The sequence below is a fragment of the Lonchura striata genome, chromosome 3, assembly GCF_046129695.1.
Source record: "Lonchura striata isolate bLonStr1 chromosome 3, bLonStr1.mat, whole genome shotgun sequence".
NCBI lineage: Eukaryota > Metazoa > Chordata > Aves > Passeriformes > Estrildidae > Lonchura > Lonchura striata.
The window spans coordinates 42757865-42778365 of record NC_134605.1 but is presented as its reverse complement, the minus strand read 5'-3'; the positions used below and the strand labels follow the sequence as shown (position 1 = coordinate 42778365).

Genomic DNA, 20501 nt, shown 5'->3' with positions numbered 1-20501 from the left:
ACCGGGAAGAGAACCGCCCCCTCCGCTCTCCTCCCGCAGACGCCGCCTCCCTCGCTCGCTATAAAGCCGGGCGGCCGCCGCCCCGCGCTGCCCGCCCCCCGCACGCCCAGCCCGGCGGCCCCTGCCCGCCTCCCCCGCGGCGCCGCTGCCGGGAGCCGGCCTTGCTCCCGCTGCCTCGGGCCGGCGACAGAGGGAAGCGGGGACACCGCCTCCCGGGCTTGCTCCGCTCTCGGCACCGTCGATAGCGTGGGGCTGAGCGGGCCCCGCGGCCCTCGAGTGCCCCTGCCCGCAGCTCTCGTCTCCTACAGCCCTTCCCCTGCTTTGCCGACGAGGTAAGCTGTAGTATTCCCACGCTGCCGGGCCAGGAGCACCACGAAAGGACTTGCCTCAGCTAGCAGAGGATCACCGTGCCCAAGAACCTGCCTTTCCTCACTCCCTAAAGAAGTCGTACGTGTTTCTTAACACGATAGAAGACACCGGCTGCTGTCAGAAGAGAGAGGATGTCTGGCACATGCACTTTTGTCCAACTGCACCAGTTAGGGTGCCAGGTGGTCCGAAGCCTCTGTATGAATTTGATAGTAAAGTTGCAGCCTAAGCGTAACAAATCAATGCAGTAGGCATTACATTGGTAAAATAGATGCCTAAAGGCTTAAATAATTAGGTTGTCTGGTCTCTTCCTTTGTTGTACAAATGCTCGGTTCTGGTAAAAAGTCCTTATTTTGGCAAAAGATTCACCAAGGATCCACACACAAATTCCCAAAAGATGACCAGTCTCCTGGGGTGGGGTGGTGGAAGCATACTTCCTTTCCACAAAAAAAACACTCAAAAAAACAACAAGAAAAAAAAAAATCAAGCTTACCTAAGAGAGGCAAATATGTCAGAAGATTTATACAAGACTAAATCTATTTTGACTTTTGGCCAAGGTAGTTGCAGGGGGAATGTTTATCATCTTCAAAATATATTACAAAGTAGTGCAAATATTGAGGTTCAGATTAATGGTTTTTCATTGCTTAGCCTATTTTTTTTCCTCAGTCTGCTTTCTTTAGTATCATTCTTAGTAGATAAATGACTGGGGCTGCAATACATTAATGTTCCCATTTAAGAGTTCAAATGGTATCACCAGACCAGCTGTCTAAGATGGCACAGAAGAGGATGGAAAATGATAATTAGATTTCTCCACGTACTTGGTCCTTAGGAGGTAATTACAGTTCCCCAAGTCATCACATACCAGCCCAGTTATATAATCTTGTTTTGTTTGTTAAACTTGTTTGAGAGCACTTGACTTGAGCTCACTCTCTTTCTTAGTCATCTGCATCACACCCAGAGAAAGAAGCCTTTGAAACACTTTTGCAGCCACACATACACTCATAAGAGGTGTAACACACATTACTCCAAACCCTCCCATGATCTCCCCTTAATTAATCTCTTTTGTTTGCCACCAGGAGATAGGGATGAAGTCAGTCACCGGAGTAAAAAATGAGGACAAGGAAACCCAGACAACTGCACATGGTTTGTTTGTCCAGGCAGTTTTTTTCTTCCCCACCACCCCTTCTCCACTACCTCTGGTCTAAACCTCAAAACAGAACCCCTCCTTTTTATAGTTCCCAAGCCTGTCTGGTCAAATGCCAATATGATTCCCCTTTCTCAATGAATAATACAATGAATAACAAAACTTAGAGGAGGCTTAGAAGATCACATTAGAACACAAACAAGGTATAAAGTTAGGCATAGTTTTCAGGCTGCTGTTTTTCCAGGAAAATAACAATTCCTTTCTTCCTTAATGAAACTTAAACTTCTAGTCTTTTAAACAGAAGAAGCAAACAGTGCTTATTTCTAGTGGGATAGAAGAAGGTACTTAAGAACAGAATGTTGAAAATACCTGTGTCACAAATGGACAGCATCCCAATTCTTTCAATGAAAACGTACAAACCTCCTTTATCCTTACTTGCAAAAAAAAAAAAAAAACCCCAAACAAAAACAAAACAAAAAAAACCAAAACTACTTTTGCCCTTTACAGAAATTCCGATCAAGAAAGTTCAGAATTCATATTCATTAGTACTAAACACACAGGTGGTCAAATTATGGTTTGGTTAGGGAAACCTGCTTTTCCTGAATGCTGCCAAGTCTGTCCAACAAAAAACAACTCAAGGAACACTAGCTAGTGCTCCCAATATATTTAAATCCTGTCACTCTTTTATTAACTTTTGCCAACCACCACCACCAGTGGGTACTGGGAAAGGGAGATTGTTCTGTTTCTGACATTTACTCACCAAGAGCCTAACTCCAAATAAGTAATTGGTTTGGTTTTGTTTCCTAATGATGTTTCCCTGAGCCCCATTCTTTTAAGCTGACATCTGTTCCTTCACTGCACTGCACCACATGAAATGCCTGTGTATTCTCCAGTTACTCACACATGGTAGAGTTTTAAGTGTTCTGTGCAGAGGCTTTAAAACAAACCAGTGAGAAGTAAAATAGTGTTATTTCCAAAGAAAATTACTTTTCTGTTTTTTTTATTAAATAAATTTTCACCTGTAGTATGTTCAGTTCATAAATGATCAAGTTTCTTTCTGCTCTTCAGTTGGGCCCCTGAATAACTATTTCTGTTACAGTGTGTCTTAATACAAAAAAAGCAGTTGTTCTTTTTTCTTCTTTAATATTATTTGGCACAGAAAGATTTCTTTTACTGGTGATAAATAGTAAGTAAGTTTGTTCTGTTAAGAAAACCAAAATAAAATCAAACCATTTTGTCCATAATTTGCTATTCAAAATAATTTACAAAGCAGTACCTTTTGGCCTTTTATTTGTATAAATTATACAACAACTATAGTTTTTTTTAGACAATGAGAGGAGTCTGTGTTTAGTACTTCAATCATTGTTCTCAGGGTTGGAAAAGTCTCTGATACTGATGGTAGGCTCTTGTAAGAAGGTGAAATACTGAAAGAGAAAAAAAAAAAAGTTATTTTTAATGAGTTTCATAATTTCCCTGCAAGTTAACACATTAACTTACTTAACTCAGACTTCTCCCCATCACCTTCTCCAACAAATTTGGGACCTGTGTCTAGAATCAACTTGATGCAACAGGCTTAGGGCAGAGTGGCTGGAAGCTGCTGGGCAGAGAAGGATGAGTGGGTGCTGGTTGACAGCAACTGAACATGAGCCAGCAGTGAAGCCAAGAAGACCAGTGGCATCCTGGCCTCTGTCAGCAATAGTGTGGCCAGCAGGACCAGGGCAGTGGTTGTCCCCCAGTACTTGGCAGTAGTGAGGCCACATCTCAAGTCCTGTGCCCAGTTTTAGACACTTCACTGCAAAAAGGGCAATGAGGTGCTAGAATGAGTTCAGAGAAGAGCAAGGTTGCTTGTGAAGGGTCTGGAGCACAATTCTTAGCAGAAGCAGCTGTGGGAGATGGGGTTTAGCCTGGAGAAAAGGAGACTCAGGGGTGACCTTACTGCCCTCCTACAACCACCTGAAAGGAAGGTGTAGCCACATGGGGGCTGGTCTCTTCTCTCAGGTTAACAAGGGACAAGACCAGAGGAAATTGGCTCAAGTTGTGCCAGAGAAGGTTTAGATGGCATATTAGGAAACATTTCTTCATGGGAAGGGTGAAGACATTGGAATAAGCTGCCCAGGGAAATAGTACAACCAGCATCCCTGAAGTCATCAAAAGCAAGTGAATGTAGCACTTGTGGACATGGTCTAGTGGTGAACACAGTGGTGATGGATTAGCAGCTGGACTCAATGATGTTAAAGTTTTTTCTCAGCCTTAATGATTCAATGATTCTCAGAATCTGTTGTTCACAAACAGCTCTTGCTTTTCATGACTACTCCATCATCATACAGAATGAAAACCATGTCTACAAAGAAGAGCTTTCAAAAGCAGCAGAAGTTAAAGAAAAAATGTATTGCTTTAAGTCTTCCAGCCTTATTTACCATATCCACTATTACTTATCTACCACAAACAAATTAGCCACTCAGGCAAATTAGCTTCATGCTATTATATAAAGTCCTTTGGGCTGTAGTTCTTCAGATTTATTTTTTTTTTCCCTGAGCAAAGTCAACTTTAGCATTTTCTCCACTCTGGCTCATTTCCCCACCTATTATACATCTCTACGTTGACCCAGTGATTCCCTAGATTCTACTGTACTACAAAATGGTATTGATTGAAAATAAATTGTTTGGCAAGGTTATTTTTAACATGAATGACTTCCCTGATCTGGTTTGACATGGATTCCCATAAGTTTCAACAGTTCAGCTGAGGGAAGCAGAAACACATGAAGTATCTTAAGCTGACTTTACTCCCAAGAAGGAAGCTTCTCTTTGGTAAAGCTACATCTTAAACCAAAACAATCCAGTCCCACAAAAACAAAACCAGCATGAACAGAGGATATCTTAAGCTGACTTTACTCCCAAGAAGGAAGCTTCTCTTTGGTAAAGCTACATCTTAAAAAAAACAAAACAATCCAGTCCCACAAAAACAAAACCAGCATGAACAGAGGATTAATAAAGAAGAGTATATAATTGAGAGAATTACAGAAAAAGTTGTGGGAACCATAAATATTTCATATTTCCAAGACAAGCATGTCAAAATATTTGTAGAGACTACTTTTAATAAAATTCACAACTTGCTACACCTGTAGTTTAAAAATGTCACTCCTTAATGAATACTGAATTTTACTCATTTACAAGTAGATTTTTAGTCTAAGTTTCACAAAGATGTCCTTGAATCTTATTAGCCTTCTTCATTTAGGAAGGGATTTTATAGTCTAGTGAAATTCACCAGGCTCAGAACCCCTGATAATAAAGTTAAGTAACACTAATCAGTGTGAGATCAGAGTTTGGCACTAAGAGCAGCTGCAGAGTTCCACAGTCTCTAGGAAGCTGGACCAGACCTCAGGAATGATGAGATCTAAGATCCTGTTCAAAGCAAGGCCAACTGAGAAGTCAAATCAGGGTGTCAGGGCTTTACCCTGCCAAATCTTGAAAATCTCCAGGGGTGGAGACTGCATGGCCTCTTTGGGCAGTCTGCTGGTGAAAAGGTTAGGCCAAGTCTAAAAGTTGTTTCAACTCATGCATATTGCTTTTTGTCTTCCCACCAAACACTCACAGGTCCTGCAGAGATGCTCTTCAATCAAAGCCTTATCTTCTACAGGCTGAACATGCCCAAGGCCTGTGCTCCAGACCATTGGCAATACTGGTGGCTCTCTATTGAATTTCTTCTGGTTTATTATAGTCTTTACACTGCAGCTGAATGCTTATAAGTGTGGTCCAAAGTGCTGAGTACTCCCTAAATCTGGTTATCCAAACATCATCTTAATCCATCTAGTTGTCCTTTTGTCCAGACTACAATGTGCTATCTTGATATGAGAGTACTGTGGGACCCTTGCTGAAGTAAATAAAAAATGTTGATTGTTCTCATCATACCCAAAAGTTGTTTTTTACCCTAGAAAACCACCATTGGGTCACAGAATGTTTGGTAAGCTCATGTTGATTGTTTTCTGTGACTTTTTCCTTCATATCAACTGAAATGCTTTCCTAGAGGACTCACTTCATGACTTTCACAGGGATCAAAATTAAGCTGACCAGCCTACAGTTCTCTGGGTTACCATTTGGTCTTCCTGAAGAGGAACTCAAGATTTCCTTTCCTGCAGTAACCAGGAAGGTCCCCTGATGTGTACCATGTTCCCAACATTATAGATGGCCCTGTAAGGACCTTGGCCAATTCTCTTGGAACCCTTTAAGTGTCTTAACCCTGACTTGAAGCATACTAGAACTGGTGTTGTGTCTGGCCTGATTTTTAGATTTTTTTATGGGGAATAACAACTAGGGGACCAATCAAGTGCACCTTATTTATAATATTAATTCCTTGTCAATGTATGCTATATACAATTATAAATTCATATGAAAATCAAAAATTTGAAGCACTGCACAGAAGTCATGCACGCATACTAAGTAATGGAATTCTCTGTATTTAAAATGTCTACCTACTTTGAAAATACTTGTTCTCCAAATCAAAACAGAACTAAAGAATAAGCAAATTACTTTGGCTACACAGTTTGAGGTGACACATACGAATTTTAAAGAAGGGTCAAAAATTTCCTCTTGCTTTGTTCACTCATTGCTAGATGTACTAATGATGAGCCAAAATATAAAAAGATAAATTTGACCCACTGGATTAAATGAAGAAAACATTAACCCAAATAATTTCCTCAGAGGATAATAAATAACTGAATGTCTTGTCTACTAACTACTCTGTTATACTAGAAATACACTACTGTGTATGTAAATGTAAATCTTCTCATCAATTCATAAACAGTGTTAAAAAATACACTGAATCCTTTACTAAACTCGTAATTTCTAAGTAACATTTCTTAGTATAGCTTTGAATTTAAAATATTAAAGACTATATTTAATTTCCCCATTCCCCATCAAAACTATTTACCTTTTTAGATTCATCCAGCTCCTTGCTATTTTGGTAAATGCTTCAGACCCTGGTGCTGTCATGGCTTCAAAATCGACCAGCTGAAAATTCAAGAAAACAGAAGAGACATTAAGAAATTACAGAATTTTTAAGTTCTCTAACTTTAGGAAGGACTTTGAGGGCTTTTTTACCTATATTCTTGGTAAGACAGGAGTAAGCTTACAAACCAGTCTGCGCCCTCACACCATCTGTTTTAAGTCAGAATTCAAGCCAGGAACTAAAATTCCCTGTAGGGTTTGCACACCCCAACACAACCAATACTGGAAGCTACACTGGCCATGGCTACTGAATGACTTGCCAGGCAACAGCAGGACTCTTGGCTACTGTGCACCTTTGACTTCAGAGCACCCTGAAAATGCATGCTGTCATAAGTCTGGGACCAGCTTAGCCCTTCTAACAACTCGGGCAAAAAAATAAACTCCAATTTCATTCCACAATTTCTTCCACGTCATGAAAGCTTTTCTAAAAAACAAATTTATTCGTATTCAGGCACTCTGTCTCAGGAAAAGCCCTCAAACGTAAAGATGTCCCCAGTGTTCCTGTGAGTCAGAAATCCTGCTTAGAAGTAATCCTGAAACTCTGCTTGTCTGCACAAAATCAGTCAGTAAAATATTACTCTATCAAGTCCTAAGAAAATACTTAAGAAACCCCACAGAGTTTTACCTTAGCTTGAACTCCCACAGAATGGGGAAGATACCAGCTTAATGGTGTACTGAAAAGAAGCTTTCTTGCTGCTAAGCAAATGCTGTTTGCTCTTAAAAGCTACTAGAGTCCATTGTACTCAGAGGAGTACATTGTTTTTGGGGCTTTCTAGAACAAAAGAGAAAATCACTCTTTCTTCAGTTATCCATGCAGGGTATTTTCTTCAACAGCTTGGATTCTTACTGGAATTTTACTGATTCTTTTGACAATATATTAAAGAGACAGAAGTGTTCTCACTCCTTTCATGCTGAAAAGGTAATACAGCTAACACCCCCAACTGTCAAAGAAAAGGAAATCCTTTATTAAACAAGGTGGTATGATACTCAAATGGAGTCACTTAAAACCAGGACAACTAGGACTTAGTTTGAATTCAGCAGAATACAGAGGAGAAGGAGAAATCAAGAGAAGTTGCAATTCCATTTCTACTAACCAAGCCCTAAAAGCTCTACAATATGCTGAGAGTACAGACAGAAAATTTCTTCTGTGCACCAGAAGAATCACTAATTCTGCCCCAGTATTCTCAGAACCCTTCTCAAAGCAAACTGAAAAGAACAGCTCAGCACACTGGAAATGCTTCAGTAACAGATACGTAATTCCTGTCGGACCAAACTGCTACAATTTGACTAATCCAAATAATTGCACATACCATCTCCAAATTCACCCACTGTCAGAACAGCAATGGAATTTTCAATACTCTCTCAGGCTGCAAGACATCGTAGCATGCAGCTGACCCATCTCCAGCAAATAAGCATGCAACTTATGTTGGTTCTTACAGCTCTTTCCCCACATTTACAAGTATTACTTCCTCCATCAAGACTGGGCTCATGTACTTTGATACTTGCCTTTCCTTTAGGGATTTTTCCTGATACTTCTTTTCCACTTGCCATTAGTGCTCCCATGATCACTGAATAAGCTATCACACTGAAAGAATAAAATTAAAAGCAACAAATGGAGTAGAAGTTTTTCCATAATGCTATTTTAGACTACAAAAGAAATAGAACATAGAATTGTTTCATAGAAGGCTAATACAGATTACTGTGCCAGTTGTTTTAGAGGGAAGAAGCCCAAGCACAAAACACTTAAAAAATGAAATCATTGTAACTATCCAACATCACTAGAATGAAGTTATGAACCTAAGGAGTTTTAGTACTGTTTCTACATTAGTAGGAACTGTATTTTCAGACTTTGGAGATCTTAAGACTCCACAGGGCTGAAAACAAAGCAGACTCCCATTCCCAAGAAGATCAGCTGTAGCCCACAAGAATTTATGAACTCTACTCCAATAGAGCTAGAGGCACTGTAAAGCTGTTCAGTTATTTAACGTAATTTTTACATTCTATAAGACAAATGCAAAATCTGATTATAAAATCCCAAAATCTCAGGGTTTTTTTCCACGCTGAACTGTATCTAGAAGGTTAAAGGTATTAAGTGCTTAAGCGAAACAGAGATTCAGAATAGTTTTAGATGTAAGCAGGTTTGCATTAAACTAGAATTCCAATTGAAGAGTTCTGTGATATATGGAACTTTATCCTAGAGTTTCATTTGGTGACCCTAATGGTTGCAACAATTTACTAAAATAATATTTCAGTGTATTTCATTAAAGTAAGTTATGACAAAGTATATTTCATCTTAAATACACATTTCAGAAAAACTTCCTAAGTGAAATTATAGTGGTGTAACACAATATGGAATAGAAAACCAAGCATTACAATTTAAAAATAACACTTCTCAATGTGTGAGCTGCTATTGATAAAGACTGAGCTGAGACTACCCATCACTTTAAATATACATGCAGCTATGAATAGTTACCATTAGCAATTACAAACTAGCTTTTAAAACAGTACCAAGTCAGTTCCCATTGTCACAGCACCAGAAAAGGAAAAGCTGTGCAGGGCACACAGTTCCTACTAAAAATAATATTAACATTAAAAAATACATTAAGATACAGCAAGGCATGGACATTGTACAGCAGGAATTAAAGGTAACAGACATGATGAATACCAACACTAACCTAGATCCTCTTGAAAGTGGCATTAAATTATAGAAGTAATAAACTAGTGACAGGATCAAGTTGCAAACAGCATCGACTTCCTAAGAGAAGAAAAAAGCATGAATTAAAGATAATTTAATAGCCAGGTAATAACTTACAAAGCTACACATTGCAAAGTCTTACACTACCACAAGTATTTTTTAAGAACCATTTCAAATGTGAAAATGTCAAATTATGAAACAGAAGTCTGACTAACAGATGTCTGAACAAACTACTTTGTTGTATCTTTAACATTTAGGTGAATCACAGTTCATCTATGCACCTATCAAAGGATGGTAAAGAAAAAGCACAAGCTCAAATGTAGTCAGACATCATATCAAAACAAACACAATTCTAGCGCTTCTCAGGAATTCGTGTTACTCATCTTATATGTAACCACCATGAGCCAAACCCTAAACAGTACTTGCAGGGAGATGACAAGGGTGAACACAGATCCATGAGAAAAGTCAGAAAAAAACAGAACGCCCTGCAATCCTGAGACCTTGCCTGGACATTCTCTAGTACTGCAGGCAAAGCCCAGCAAATTTTAAAGTAACAGATAGAATTATAGTAACTTCTTGTGGTACTTGTCATAATTGGGCTTAAGTGACTTTATCACCTATGAACTCTGTCAAAAAGTATTAGAACTGAGACTATTAAACAGAGAGGATAAAAACATAAAAGGCTTTTCTGAGGAATTAATAATTCCTTGAACAGCCTTACCCCCAGCTCTGCAGACAGAATTAGAACTTTTCCTTTAGCTGTTAGGTCCTTATATAGTGCATCTATTTCTGCATGATACAGCTGTGTTCTCTCTTCTGTCGTCTGAGTTTCTACTGAAAATAGTATGTTCCCTACTCTGTTAAGCAAATGAAAAAGAAAAGGAGGTAAGACATTTTTTGAACAGAACTTGATGCATATCCAGGGTAAATTACAAATCTACTAGAGTTACACATCACCTTTTTCCTATCATCTTCCTTAAGCAGGAGATCATGTGCATTACTTCCCATTTAATTAAAAACGCTGCATCACATCTTAAGTTTGAAAGAATATATAAAGACTGCCACCTAATCACAGATGAAGTATTTCCATTAAAGATACCTGACAAGGATTCATGTTTCACTTAAATTGTGGGTAAAAAATAAGAATTATTAAATTTTAAAGTATCTTCACAGATTTAGGATTTTTATATAGAATGTTATATGTAGTTTTCTTCATTTCTAAACTACCAAAACCGATTGTTTGGGTATTAAGCTGTTACAAACTATGGATCAAAACAGACTGAATGACACTGAACAAAGTTTGTCCAGAACAAAGTTAGGCTATTTACTGACACTAAAATGTTTTCATTAAAATAGTGAGGCCATATATTTAATGACTTTTCATCATATATAAGCCTGTGATTTAGAATGTAAAATAAAAAAAAAACAAGAGATACATTTATATTTTAACAGAGAAGTTTGGATTCCATGTCACTCATTAAAAGCACACAAATTGTGGGAAAAATTCTAATGCATAAAATTTAAACTTTTTAAAATTAAAGTCTTTATGTAATAAAGAAGCACTTTGACAGTGCTTCTGAGCTTCAGATTTGCTCATTTTTCAGAAAGACAAGGAATCAGAATCCATAAAGCGAGGACATTTACTATCTCACCCAGAGAGTGACCCAAAGCCTCCTGATTGTATTCTGATGCATTTAGGTACTATTTAAATTTTCACTTGCAGATAAAAAGTCTGCATCTCAAACATAAAAAAAGTCAAAATCTCAAATAGAAGAGAGTGTCTTCTATTCTTAGATCACAGAAATTTCCAGTCCATTCAGGACTTCTCAGTCAACACAAAAGTCAAGGTCCCACAAGAAATACATTTTGATATGTATAAAGACGGAGGTGCTTGATATTTTTCCCCTTTAGGCATTTTATAGTCTAAGGTGAAAAACAAGGTCTCTTATCACTTTTGTGCTATATGTTTGAGAATAACTCAGTTCCATCAATGTTATCCAAATTCCCTTCTTGTTGAAAACACAACAGGAATCAAGCCCTCAAATGAATAAACTTCAATTATTTACAAAAATGCCACTAGTGAAAAACAAAACCCACTTTATATGAACAGAAATGGCATTTCAGACAATTAATTGCTAACAGTTCATCATTGCTTAATGTACCCTAACCCTTGAAAACAGTGAACATACTTATCTCCTGTTATTGTAATTGTGAATCCGTCATATTCTTTCCCTTGATCCTTCAGGCTGGGGACTTTTGTGTTGACAGTGAACCCATCTCTGGTTTTACTGTTAAACTGCTTTTAAAAGAAAAAGTAATATTAGAGGTAGCAGAGACAGACTGTCTACCTATTGCTTTGGAGCACATAAAATACAAGGACTAGAAATTAATGTGGACAAATTTACATAACAGAACAAAATTACTGTCAGTGGCATTATTTCATTAATCCTTTATTTTCTTCTGAATGGAAACCATAAATACTGAATGAGGCATAGTGGCATTCAACTTTATAACTAAACAGTGAATAAAATACACTGTTTGTGAAAAGCCACTGTACAAAGCAGTTCGAGTTGTACAGATTCCCCTCCAAGTTGCATGTTGATGGAAACCTTTTGGTGTGACAATGGAAATCCTGGGGTCTCAGGAATTTGAGACCCCATTTTATGTTTACACTAAAACATACAAAGTGGCTGCATTAGTCCAAGTGTGAATTCCAGAAGACAATCCAAAACAAGGGTTTCTTAACTGTGATCCAGTTTCAATTGATGTTTATCCTCATCAGAAGGAAAATATATCTAGGTTTAAGAATTTTACAAAGCTACAGTATCTAAGAGTAACACTCTAGCCAGAGTTGTATAAACCAGGCAAAACTGCACTTAAGTAAAGCCAAAAGCCCAGTTTTCCACATACAGCATTCACCAGCTACCCAAGTAACCATATTACATCACTATTAGACAGACACTAATTTTATATAGGCACTAATAAAGACTAGTAGGCAGTGATGTTTACTCATGCAGTTAACCCAAAACCGGTGATCTAGGGTCTTACGTTTCAAGAGAATCTACATTTATTTTAAAGGAACAAAAAGTCTCTAATGAGACAGCATTCCACTTTGATACTGTTTGGAATGGGATGCAGGAGACCAAAAAGTACAGGTATGGAAACTGGGAAGAATATTTGCTGCCTGTTGAGACATTTACTTTGAAACAATAATGTACAGTCCACTATATTTATATATTTTAATAATTTTCTTTGACTAACCTGTATTTTTAAAATACGCTGGTAGCATTTTTTCTGTCCTAGTAATTAAAAAGTAACCAGATTGCACATTTGTGTGTCAGCAGGGTACACTTAGCTCTCCATCCACTCCAACACCTACTACCTCTTCAGCAAAAGCTTTTGTTAAGGTTCAGTTTGTATCCATTTGGCTTCATCTTTCAAAGCCAAGAACAAGACAGTAATTTAAAAAGGACCGCTTAAATTAGGGTGTCTTCAAAGAACATATATTCACAACACATTTTAAAACCCAGAGAAAAATGTAGTGCTTAAACCACAAAGATAATTGTAGTGCACGAGTGAGCATTAGTATCAAGAACACATCCAAACCCAGACAGTCTGTCAGGAGTATCAGCAAGGCAGCTTCAGAGATCTCTGCTCTATGGCAACCCAGCTGCTTTGCTTAGATACAAAATTCCAATGTGGACACATAAGATAAGAAAGTAAAGAATTTGTCTCTATTTAGCATAATGGTTTCTTCCCAAATTTTATTCTGCTCTGCTTAAAATCCTTTAAAAAGGCATACTTTGTATCTTTGTTTCCCCAACCCCCAAATACTTACACAATGTTCACCCTAGATTAATTTGGAGGAATGGGGGGGAAAAGGAGAACAACATTTGCTTAAACCCAGCTCAAGCCTTAGTATTCAAGTTGAGACAAATCATTTTGCAGGTTATATATCCAAAGCCTTTCTACAAGGACCAGCAGCAGGAACAAAACCTCTAAGTTTCCCACTCCTTTTTTGCTAAGCCTTCCTAAGCTCAAAAATGTTATCCAGAATTTCATTTTAGTTATCAGTCACAAAGAGCAACTATTCCCCCACTTCCCTGTGCCAGCCCCACCACATATTGAGCTGCACCAATGAACCTAAAAGTAAGAACAGCTTCCATATTCCTAATCTTACAGGCACATCAATCATTTTGAATCCTATTATACAGGCACAGAGCAAGCCCACTATGGCAGATCTGACCACAAACCCTCTTGGGTTGAGAAGACTGTCTTCAAAGAATTGCATTTAACATTTTGGTTTCCCATTACTTTGTTACCAGCTCACAGTTAGGCCAAGGATTTCAAATATACATCACTCAATTGCACATATTAAAGGGAAGGTCTAACCCTATATATCCAGATTTGGATTAACCTGAGCTGGTATTTCCAGTTACTCACTGTAAATTTATATACAATGGTTTTATCTTGAGGAACTGAATATCTCCCAGAACACATTTTATACTTTTTACCATATATTAAAGTAATTTACCTTCATTATGGGAAGAAGATCTTCTACTTTACGTACTTTTTCCAGAGCTTCTCGAACCTCTAGCAGTCCTTTTGGATTATTAGCACTGGAAAAAATATTAAATATTAAATACTACAGTTGAACATATGTAGAATTTCTGGAAATTCACATACCTTTAACCTAGTCAGCCATAATGAGGTAAGTTATTGAAAATTAATTATTTATTTTCAGAAAATTAGTTTCTTTATACTTGTCCACATGGTCCCCTATATTTCAAAAAGCAATTTTCTGCTGTATCAGCTCAGCTTATTTTTTTTCAGCTTCAAATCTCAATTTCAGTATTCAGATTTATCTTATTCTAATCAACTATTCTGTCTTACTCTTGCCATTGGCCACTTTAAAGTGTCAGTGTTTGCATGAGCATGTGTGGGCAGGGGGTTCTAGGTAAGGAAAGATGGAAGTAGAAGAGAGTTAAAATTAGAAATATTCTTCACAAAATAGATGCATCTGGGTAGCCTCAAAGACAAGTAAATACTTCAAATGCAGCCACAGCTGGATCATGAAGAAACCTGTTGCAGTACTGGTCTAAGAATTATTAATTACACTATACCAGATTTTAAGAATAGAATTCTTTTAGAAATCACACCACAAATTGGTCTAGTTTAAGGTCAAATGCTACTGGGCTTACTCTGAACAAACTTCCTATCAACAGAGGACAGACTACCAGTTACTACAGAACTTACATATTTTCAGCAACTATCATAAAACTCAAACATTTTCAACTGTTATAAGGATTTTCTGTGCTGTCATTTTTTGATATTTAAATAGCATGATGAGATCAAAAAACAGAACTCAGTATTTAATAAAAGTTAACAGGCCAGAGGAAAATTAGAGGGCTTAAAGCTAAAACAGTTTTTTAGTTTTTTATGTAATCAGAATACAGAGCCACAGTATTTAGTACAGATGCCAACATCAATTTTCATATTACCTTTAGTCATATAATTTCATTCAAGATTCTACAACTCTCTTCATACAGCATCTACCAACCCATCTATGTAACAAATAGTAAAGAATTCTGCTCATTTAAAACTCCTTGTCAAATACCTGTTTCAATGAAAATTGCCTTCCATATCTTTGTTTCTCTTTTTTTTCCTCACTTCTTAATAAATTTTTATCAATAGTCAGAGTAACTGTACTTGATTCTACCAGGAGGAAACCCAACATCTTTAATAAATCATATGCTCAAACAGAAGAGAGATCCAATCATGACAGAACCACTGCTACAAATTCAGAACAGTTATTTATTTCTAGATATACTATAATTCACAGGGAAAGGTTTTCCTATTAAGTTTCTTTTTGTGGCAATAAATAAAATTTTCCATTTCCAGTAAGAATTAAAACAATTATATATGCTAAAGAAACCAAAACTTGCTAAACTAAGAAAAAAAAAAATCTTTCAGACTTTGTGAAATTAGTATTATGCAAAATTCAGATCACTATTACCAGGAGAACAAAGCAGGGGCAAAAAACCTGTCATTTACCCATGATAAACAAGGATCCTGTCTTTGATAAAATGAAGAATTTTCTCGAAGTATTCCAGGTACCTCATATTAATGACCTGTCCCCTACAAAGAAAAGAAAGGGGAAAACATTCAACTCAACATTCCAGGACAAATATTACTTATTAAGATCGGACAATCTTATTCACAGTTGCTTTGTAAATTAAAGGAATGAACATGTAGGATTTATCTACGTGGTAAATTGCTAATCTCCCATTTTAAATATAGATTACATAGTGAACTTGCTCAAACTCACGTATCATTAGAATTGTTGCTCTCTGATAAAGCTACATTCCATGCATATTTCTCCGCATTTTAGTGTGCTTGATTCTAGCAAATCTTATCTATATATGATAATTATCAATTTGTAGGAGATATAATCTTCCCTAGACTCATAGATACAACACAACTAGAAAAGAATTCTCAGTTTGCACATCTAGAGAACCAACATGGTCCAGTTTACATATTTGTAAACATACATGTTGATTTGCTCTGACTGTCCACATGTGTTTTTCTTTATTCAACTATGTCCTTCTATACTGAAGTATTTTTGCTTTTAATCCCAAGAGTTACGAGTAGTAACTGAAAAACAAAAACATTAAAAGGTGTTTTTCCCCTTGGACTAGAAAGTAAAAAAAAAATTAAAATGTGGTAGAAACCTGTTACAATTATAACCAGTCTGCGAGGAAAAATTACATACCATTACTGCATTTGTAAGAGTCCTTCCTCTTCTCCCAGTCTACAAAACAAGATTTTATAAAGCAAGCGTTATCGCTCTCTGAGGAAGCAAAACCACTGTCAATCACAGGAAGCTGTATACACCTAGCTTTTTCTTTCCACTTTAAGGGATTTTTGTCAGCTCAAGTCCCTGTCTAATGTCTCACTTGACAGTCTCTCACCTTAGGAAGCCTAGTCTCAGAAAACCATCAATCAGCTCTCAAAAACTGAACAGAATTAGAACACATACACATGTCTGCACATAGGAAAGGGAGGCAGGGAAAGCAGAAGGATGAAGACAAATCTAATATACATAATTTGCCCTTGTTGTACGTCCCATCCTTTCCCATCTGTATTAAAAAAATATCTGTACAACAGGCAGCAGTGTGTCAGCATAAGGAAGTGTATTCTCCTTTAGTGTCATCTTGGAAAATACGTCCAAAGCAGACCTATCTTCTATAAGGCCATCTAGAAACTGTTGCACCAAGAAAGACTTTCGGTGGGTGGTCAAAAGTGATTTGTATTTATTCCCACTCCTTCTTGTTTAGTAAACACTACCACCAAGAATTCAAAAGTTGCACTGTTCCAGAGTGTCTTTTTTTTATAAGGACATTAAACATATCATTAATGTTTAGCTGATCACAGATCCTTGCTTTGTCTATGAAAACAACTAAAGCTTTCCAAAACATTTTCTCTACTTTAAATCAAGCTTAGGAGCTTTGATCATTTAAACCAGAAACAAGATAAGCCAAAATCACCCCTTTCTATAGGCCAACAGAGAGACAGATGACACACTTGCATCTTGAGAGCATTAAGACCTGAAATCCTATCAAAAATTGTGAAATGCAAGATGTTTCTTATGTATCTTTTTAAAAAGGACCCCAAACTGACACAAAACAAACAAAAAAGGTTTTTGTTTTCTGACACACTCCAAACATTTTGCCATTCTGGAAAAGCAAAAAAATTAACTCAGCAGACACTGAATGCTAATGCCTCCATGACAAGACCCCTTTGACAGGAATCACTGAACAATACTAGACTTCCAATGGAAAGAATTCAAGTAAAGAAAAAGGTTGTGGTAACAGACAAGTAATCTGAGTATTTCTGCCCACAGAAATTCCTGGTGTATAATTCAGATGAAATAAAACCTAGAGAACAGCTTGAGCTCAGCATCTTTTACAAATGCTAGAAGAACACCCAACTGCTGTTGCTACACTTCTTGTTTGACTGAACAGCTTTTATTTTAATATACATAATAACTATGCAAACTGCTATTTCAGCCTAAATCTATTGTTACACCTGGCTGTCAGGTAGCCATGCTATTTTAGAAAGAATTCAACCTTAGTCATATGGGTATGAGAATAACCTTCAAACCATAACCTAACTATAAAACAAAGTATATCTTCCTGAAGGACAGTCAAAAGACCATAAATCCATCTCAGTTATCCAGAAAAGGGTATTAGCTCTGTGCCCTATTAGTCTCTTCAATCAGCAGCCATTTTACAAGCTGAGTAATGGAAAAAGAAAATTATACAAATGTGCATAGTTCTCCAAGAAGAAATTGTCATTTAGAAATCTGTGAACTAGAATGTGCTTCAAAACTAAAATAATAATAAAAAAATACATTACCACTCAATATGTTATTTATTTTATCCCTCACATCATGTGAAATAACAGGATGGAGCCAAAAGCAGAAACAAATCACAACAGAAAACTGATCAAAGAAAATGGTTATTACTTAAGGCTGAAGAATGACCAAACCAGAACAGGATTCCAGAGTCAAAAAGAATGCAATCACCATCTGGTACTAAAGCACAAGCAACTGCTAAGGCACTGGTATTTAGACTGCTTCAAATCCATTGTTTCTTCATAAAAGGCAGCAAACCAGTATTTTTCAGAGAACCACTAATTAGCTATGAAAGAAGCACAACCAAAATGCTGATGAGATCCCCAAAAGGCTGAGCGAAACCAAAAAGGTTAGAACAAGGCTCACTGTGGGCCTACAGTTCTGAACATTCATGAAGCTTACTTCAGACTTCTATGAAATGACCAAACAGCTGTAACAGTACATCAATTTTGCCAGCACTCTCTGATGAAAGGAAAACAAGTACCTTGGCCACTGCAAAACAAGAGCTCCTGACACAGAGACTCTGTACAAGGACATATTTCCACAGATTAAACGTTCAGTATTAGTTTCAGGATGTTAATTAAGTATTGTTACATGAATGCCGTTCTGCCAACACAGATCAGCTAGAAGTTAGGCTTTTACTCTCCTATTTAGAAATAAAACCATGAAGAAACAGGTGAAGTATGGAATGCATCTCTGTCTCCAAGTACAGATGGCTGTGGTTTCTGCTGCATTGTACATACAACAAGACAGGAATGCAGCAAAGATGGAAACAGCTAGGAGCCCAAATGTAACCCTTGGCTTGAATGAAGAGAGAAGCCTGAACACAAGGCTGTTCAAAAAGCAGCACATCTTGCAAAGTATAATATCTGCACTGGAGTTTAATGCTGCATTAACCACTCCAAGTAAAGGAGACCTGCTAGGGCCCAATCCACAGACTGGAAGGAAGAGTGAGGACAAAGCCTCATTAGCCTCTGCTAATCAGAACATCACTATTTTTCTCTGCCTGAAAGAATTCTTGAGAAGTCTTTGCTACCCTTATTCTCCTTTTACAGTACAGCTTGTCAAAGAACAAAGAGATAGAGACACATAAAAGTAGAATGACAGATCAAAGATTCAGTATTTCCTATGAGGGAGTGGATTAAGATGAAACCTGGCTACATATTTACTTACACAAACACACTCTGCTCCTGTGATTGACAGTGATGTTGCCACATCGAGTCTATCACACTTGTACCACTTCAAGGGAGGTAGCACTGTTATGACTACAGAGTTTTGCAGCATGGGAGAAGATGGAACGTACAACAGTGGTTTTATCTTTTAAATTTTACCTTTATTTGGAAATGCAACTGTTACCTTTCGCAGGTTACTTATTTTGTCATTTTTGCTTTACTTTGGCCTGCCTTGAAAACAACTACAAGAACTGTTTTTCCTCTTCACTGTAAATCAGTATTAAAGCTAATAGCACAGCATTGTTTCAAACTGATGCCACGCCTTTAAGAGCATTCACAAAAGCTACAACTATGATGAACTTAGTAAAATTTTTACATTTAAGGTTATTTGGGAAATGAAAACAGCATGTAAAAACATACATATTCTGGATCCTTGTTAGATACCGCTGTAACTCAGTTGTACAATTGAAATTCAGGAAGAAGAGGAAATCTCAGAAGGGAAAACTGTACACAAATCCCAAATGTTCCATCAGAAATCATAAAATAAATATTAAGTAAAACAATAAGCACATATAAATTCAATGCTGTAAAATGCTGTTTCACAAAGAGCTGGTAATTTCTGGTACAACCCCTTAGTTGTGTGGGGGAATGCTGTTTTGTAAAACTCTCATACCTGATTAAGTTAATGTGATTATTGAAACCTCTGCTAAGGCTCCGGGCAGGCATTTGGTCCAACCAAAGCACAGGCTGGTCAGGGTCAGCTATCCTACAAAGACAAAGGACATCAACACTGGCACATATTTCAATCCATGTAATATTTCTAATAGAGCTTTATTTATAGACAGAACAATTTTAGGCAAAAGCTAGAATTCAGAGATTATGGAAAAGAACTTTTCCTGAAACCCAGGGTTTCTTATAAAAATTATACAACTCAAACATTTGATGTTTCTGGAGTTGAAACTGTTAGTTTTTACTTGCCTTAGCTGCAATGGTCTCACTCAGCTTTGCTTCAACTAGAAAATGCTACTCTGATTTTTTCCTCTCCTCTATGGAAGAAGATAAATAGAGTATTTTCAAAAATGCACTCCTTGTACCTACACCATCTTTTTCTTTTATCAGAACTTTTCTAGTTACAGAACGGCAGCAAGTGTTCATTTTCTTCTCCATGACTGCAGCCCTTTGGTCAGCTGCAGCACTCATCATTACAACCAACAATCCAGGCTTGCTCTCTGTCCTCTATGACCATTACCTTCGCCACTTCACAGCAATATCAAACATATCTCTCCACTGCATCAGTCTGGTCTTCCCATTCATCCGAACTTTGGAGTTTGCCCAAGTCCGCTGCACAGCTTGCATTACTTCTAGAGTGGCCAATCCCATTGCTGAGGTGAGGCATGAGGACAGAGGTACCAACAACAGAAACAGAAAAAACAATTAGAGCCAAATACTCAGTGCTGCACAGACAGGAAAACTGAAGTGAGAAAGTAATGTATTTATAGGAAAAGAATGGACAACATCAAAAAGTCTGGGAAATCCTGATTTCCAGTGCCCAGCTAGGTCAAGAAAATGCTGACATAATGATTATTTTAAATTTTCTATCTGATTTGAAAGAAACAGAGCATAAAACTAATTTGCAGATAGAAAACATAGAGCATTCAATTATCACATTGACTCCCTCGCCCCCTCTCAAATTTACAGAACATTT

The 20501-nt window shown here is 37.3% G+C and overlaps 1 protein-coding gene across 2 annotated transcripts in view; it reads right to left on the bottom strand.

Annotated features, from left to right (window-relative positions):
- Nucleotides 1-2783: 2783 nt before the first annotated feature.
- TTC13 (tetratricopeptide repeat domain 13) overlaps nucleotides 2784-20501 on the bottom strand; it is a 39666-nt gene continuing 21948 nt past the window's right edge. Inside the window, exons 14-23 of one of the 2 annotated variants that reach the window (XM_031504327.2) lie at nucleotides 20046-20178; nucleotides 19470-19562; nucleotides 15263-15346; nucleotides 13743-13827; nucleotides 11398-11507; nucleotides 9930-10065; nucleotides 9189-9268; nucleotides 8020-8098; nucleotides 6437-6516; nucleotides 2784-2934 (exon numbers count right to left, since the gene is read on the bottom strand). In XM_031504327.2, coding sequence (XP_031360187.1) covers nucleotides 2811-2934; nucleotides 6437-6516; nucleotides 8020-8098; nucleotides 9189-9268; nucleotides 9930-10065; nucleotides 11398-11507; nucleotides 13743-13827; nucleotides 15263-15346; nucleotides 19470-19562; nucleotides 20046-20178 — 1004 coding nt within the window. In that variant the 3' untranslated portion in view covers nucleotides 2784-2810. The remainder of the gene's footprint in view (nucleotides 2935-6436; nucleotides 6517-8019; nucleotides 8099-9188; nucleotides 9269-9929; nucleotides 10066-11397; nucleotides 11508-13742; nucleotides 13828-15262; nucleotides 15347-19469; nucleotides 19563-20045; nucleotides 20179-20501) is intronic. The other variant, XM_077782104.1, reaches the window with a different exon arrangement.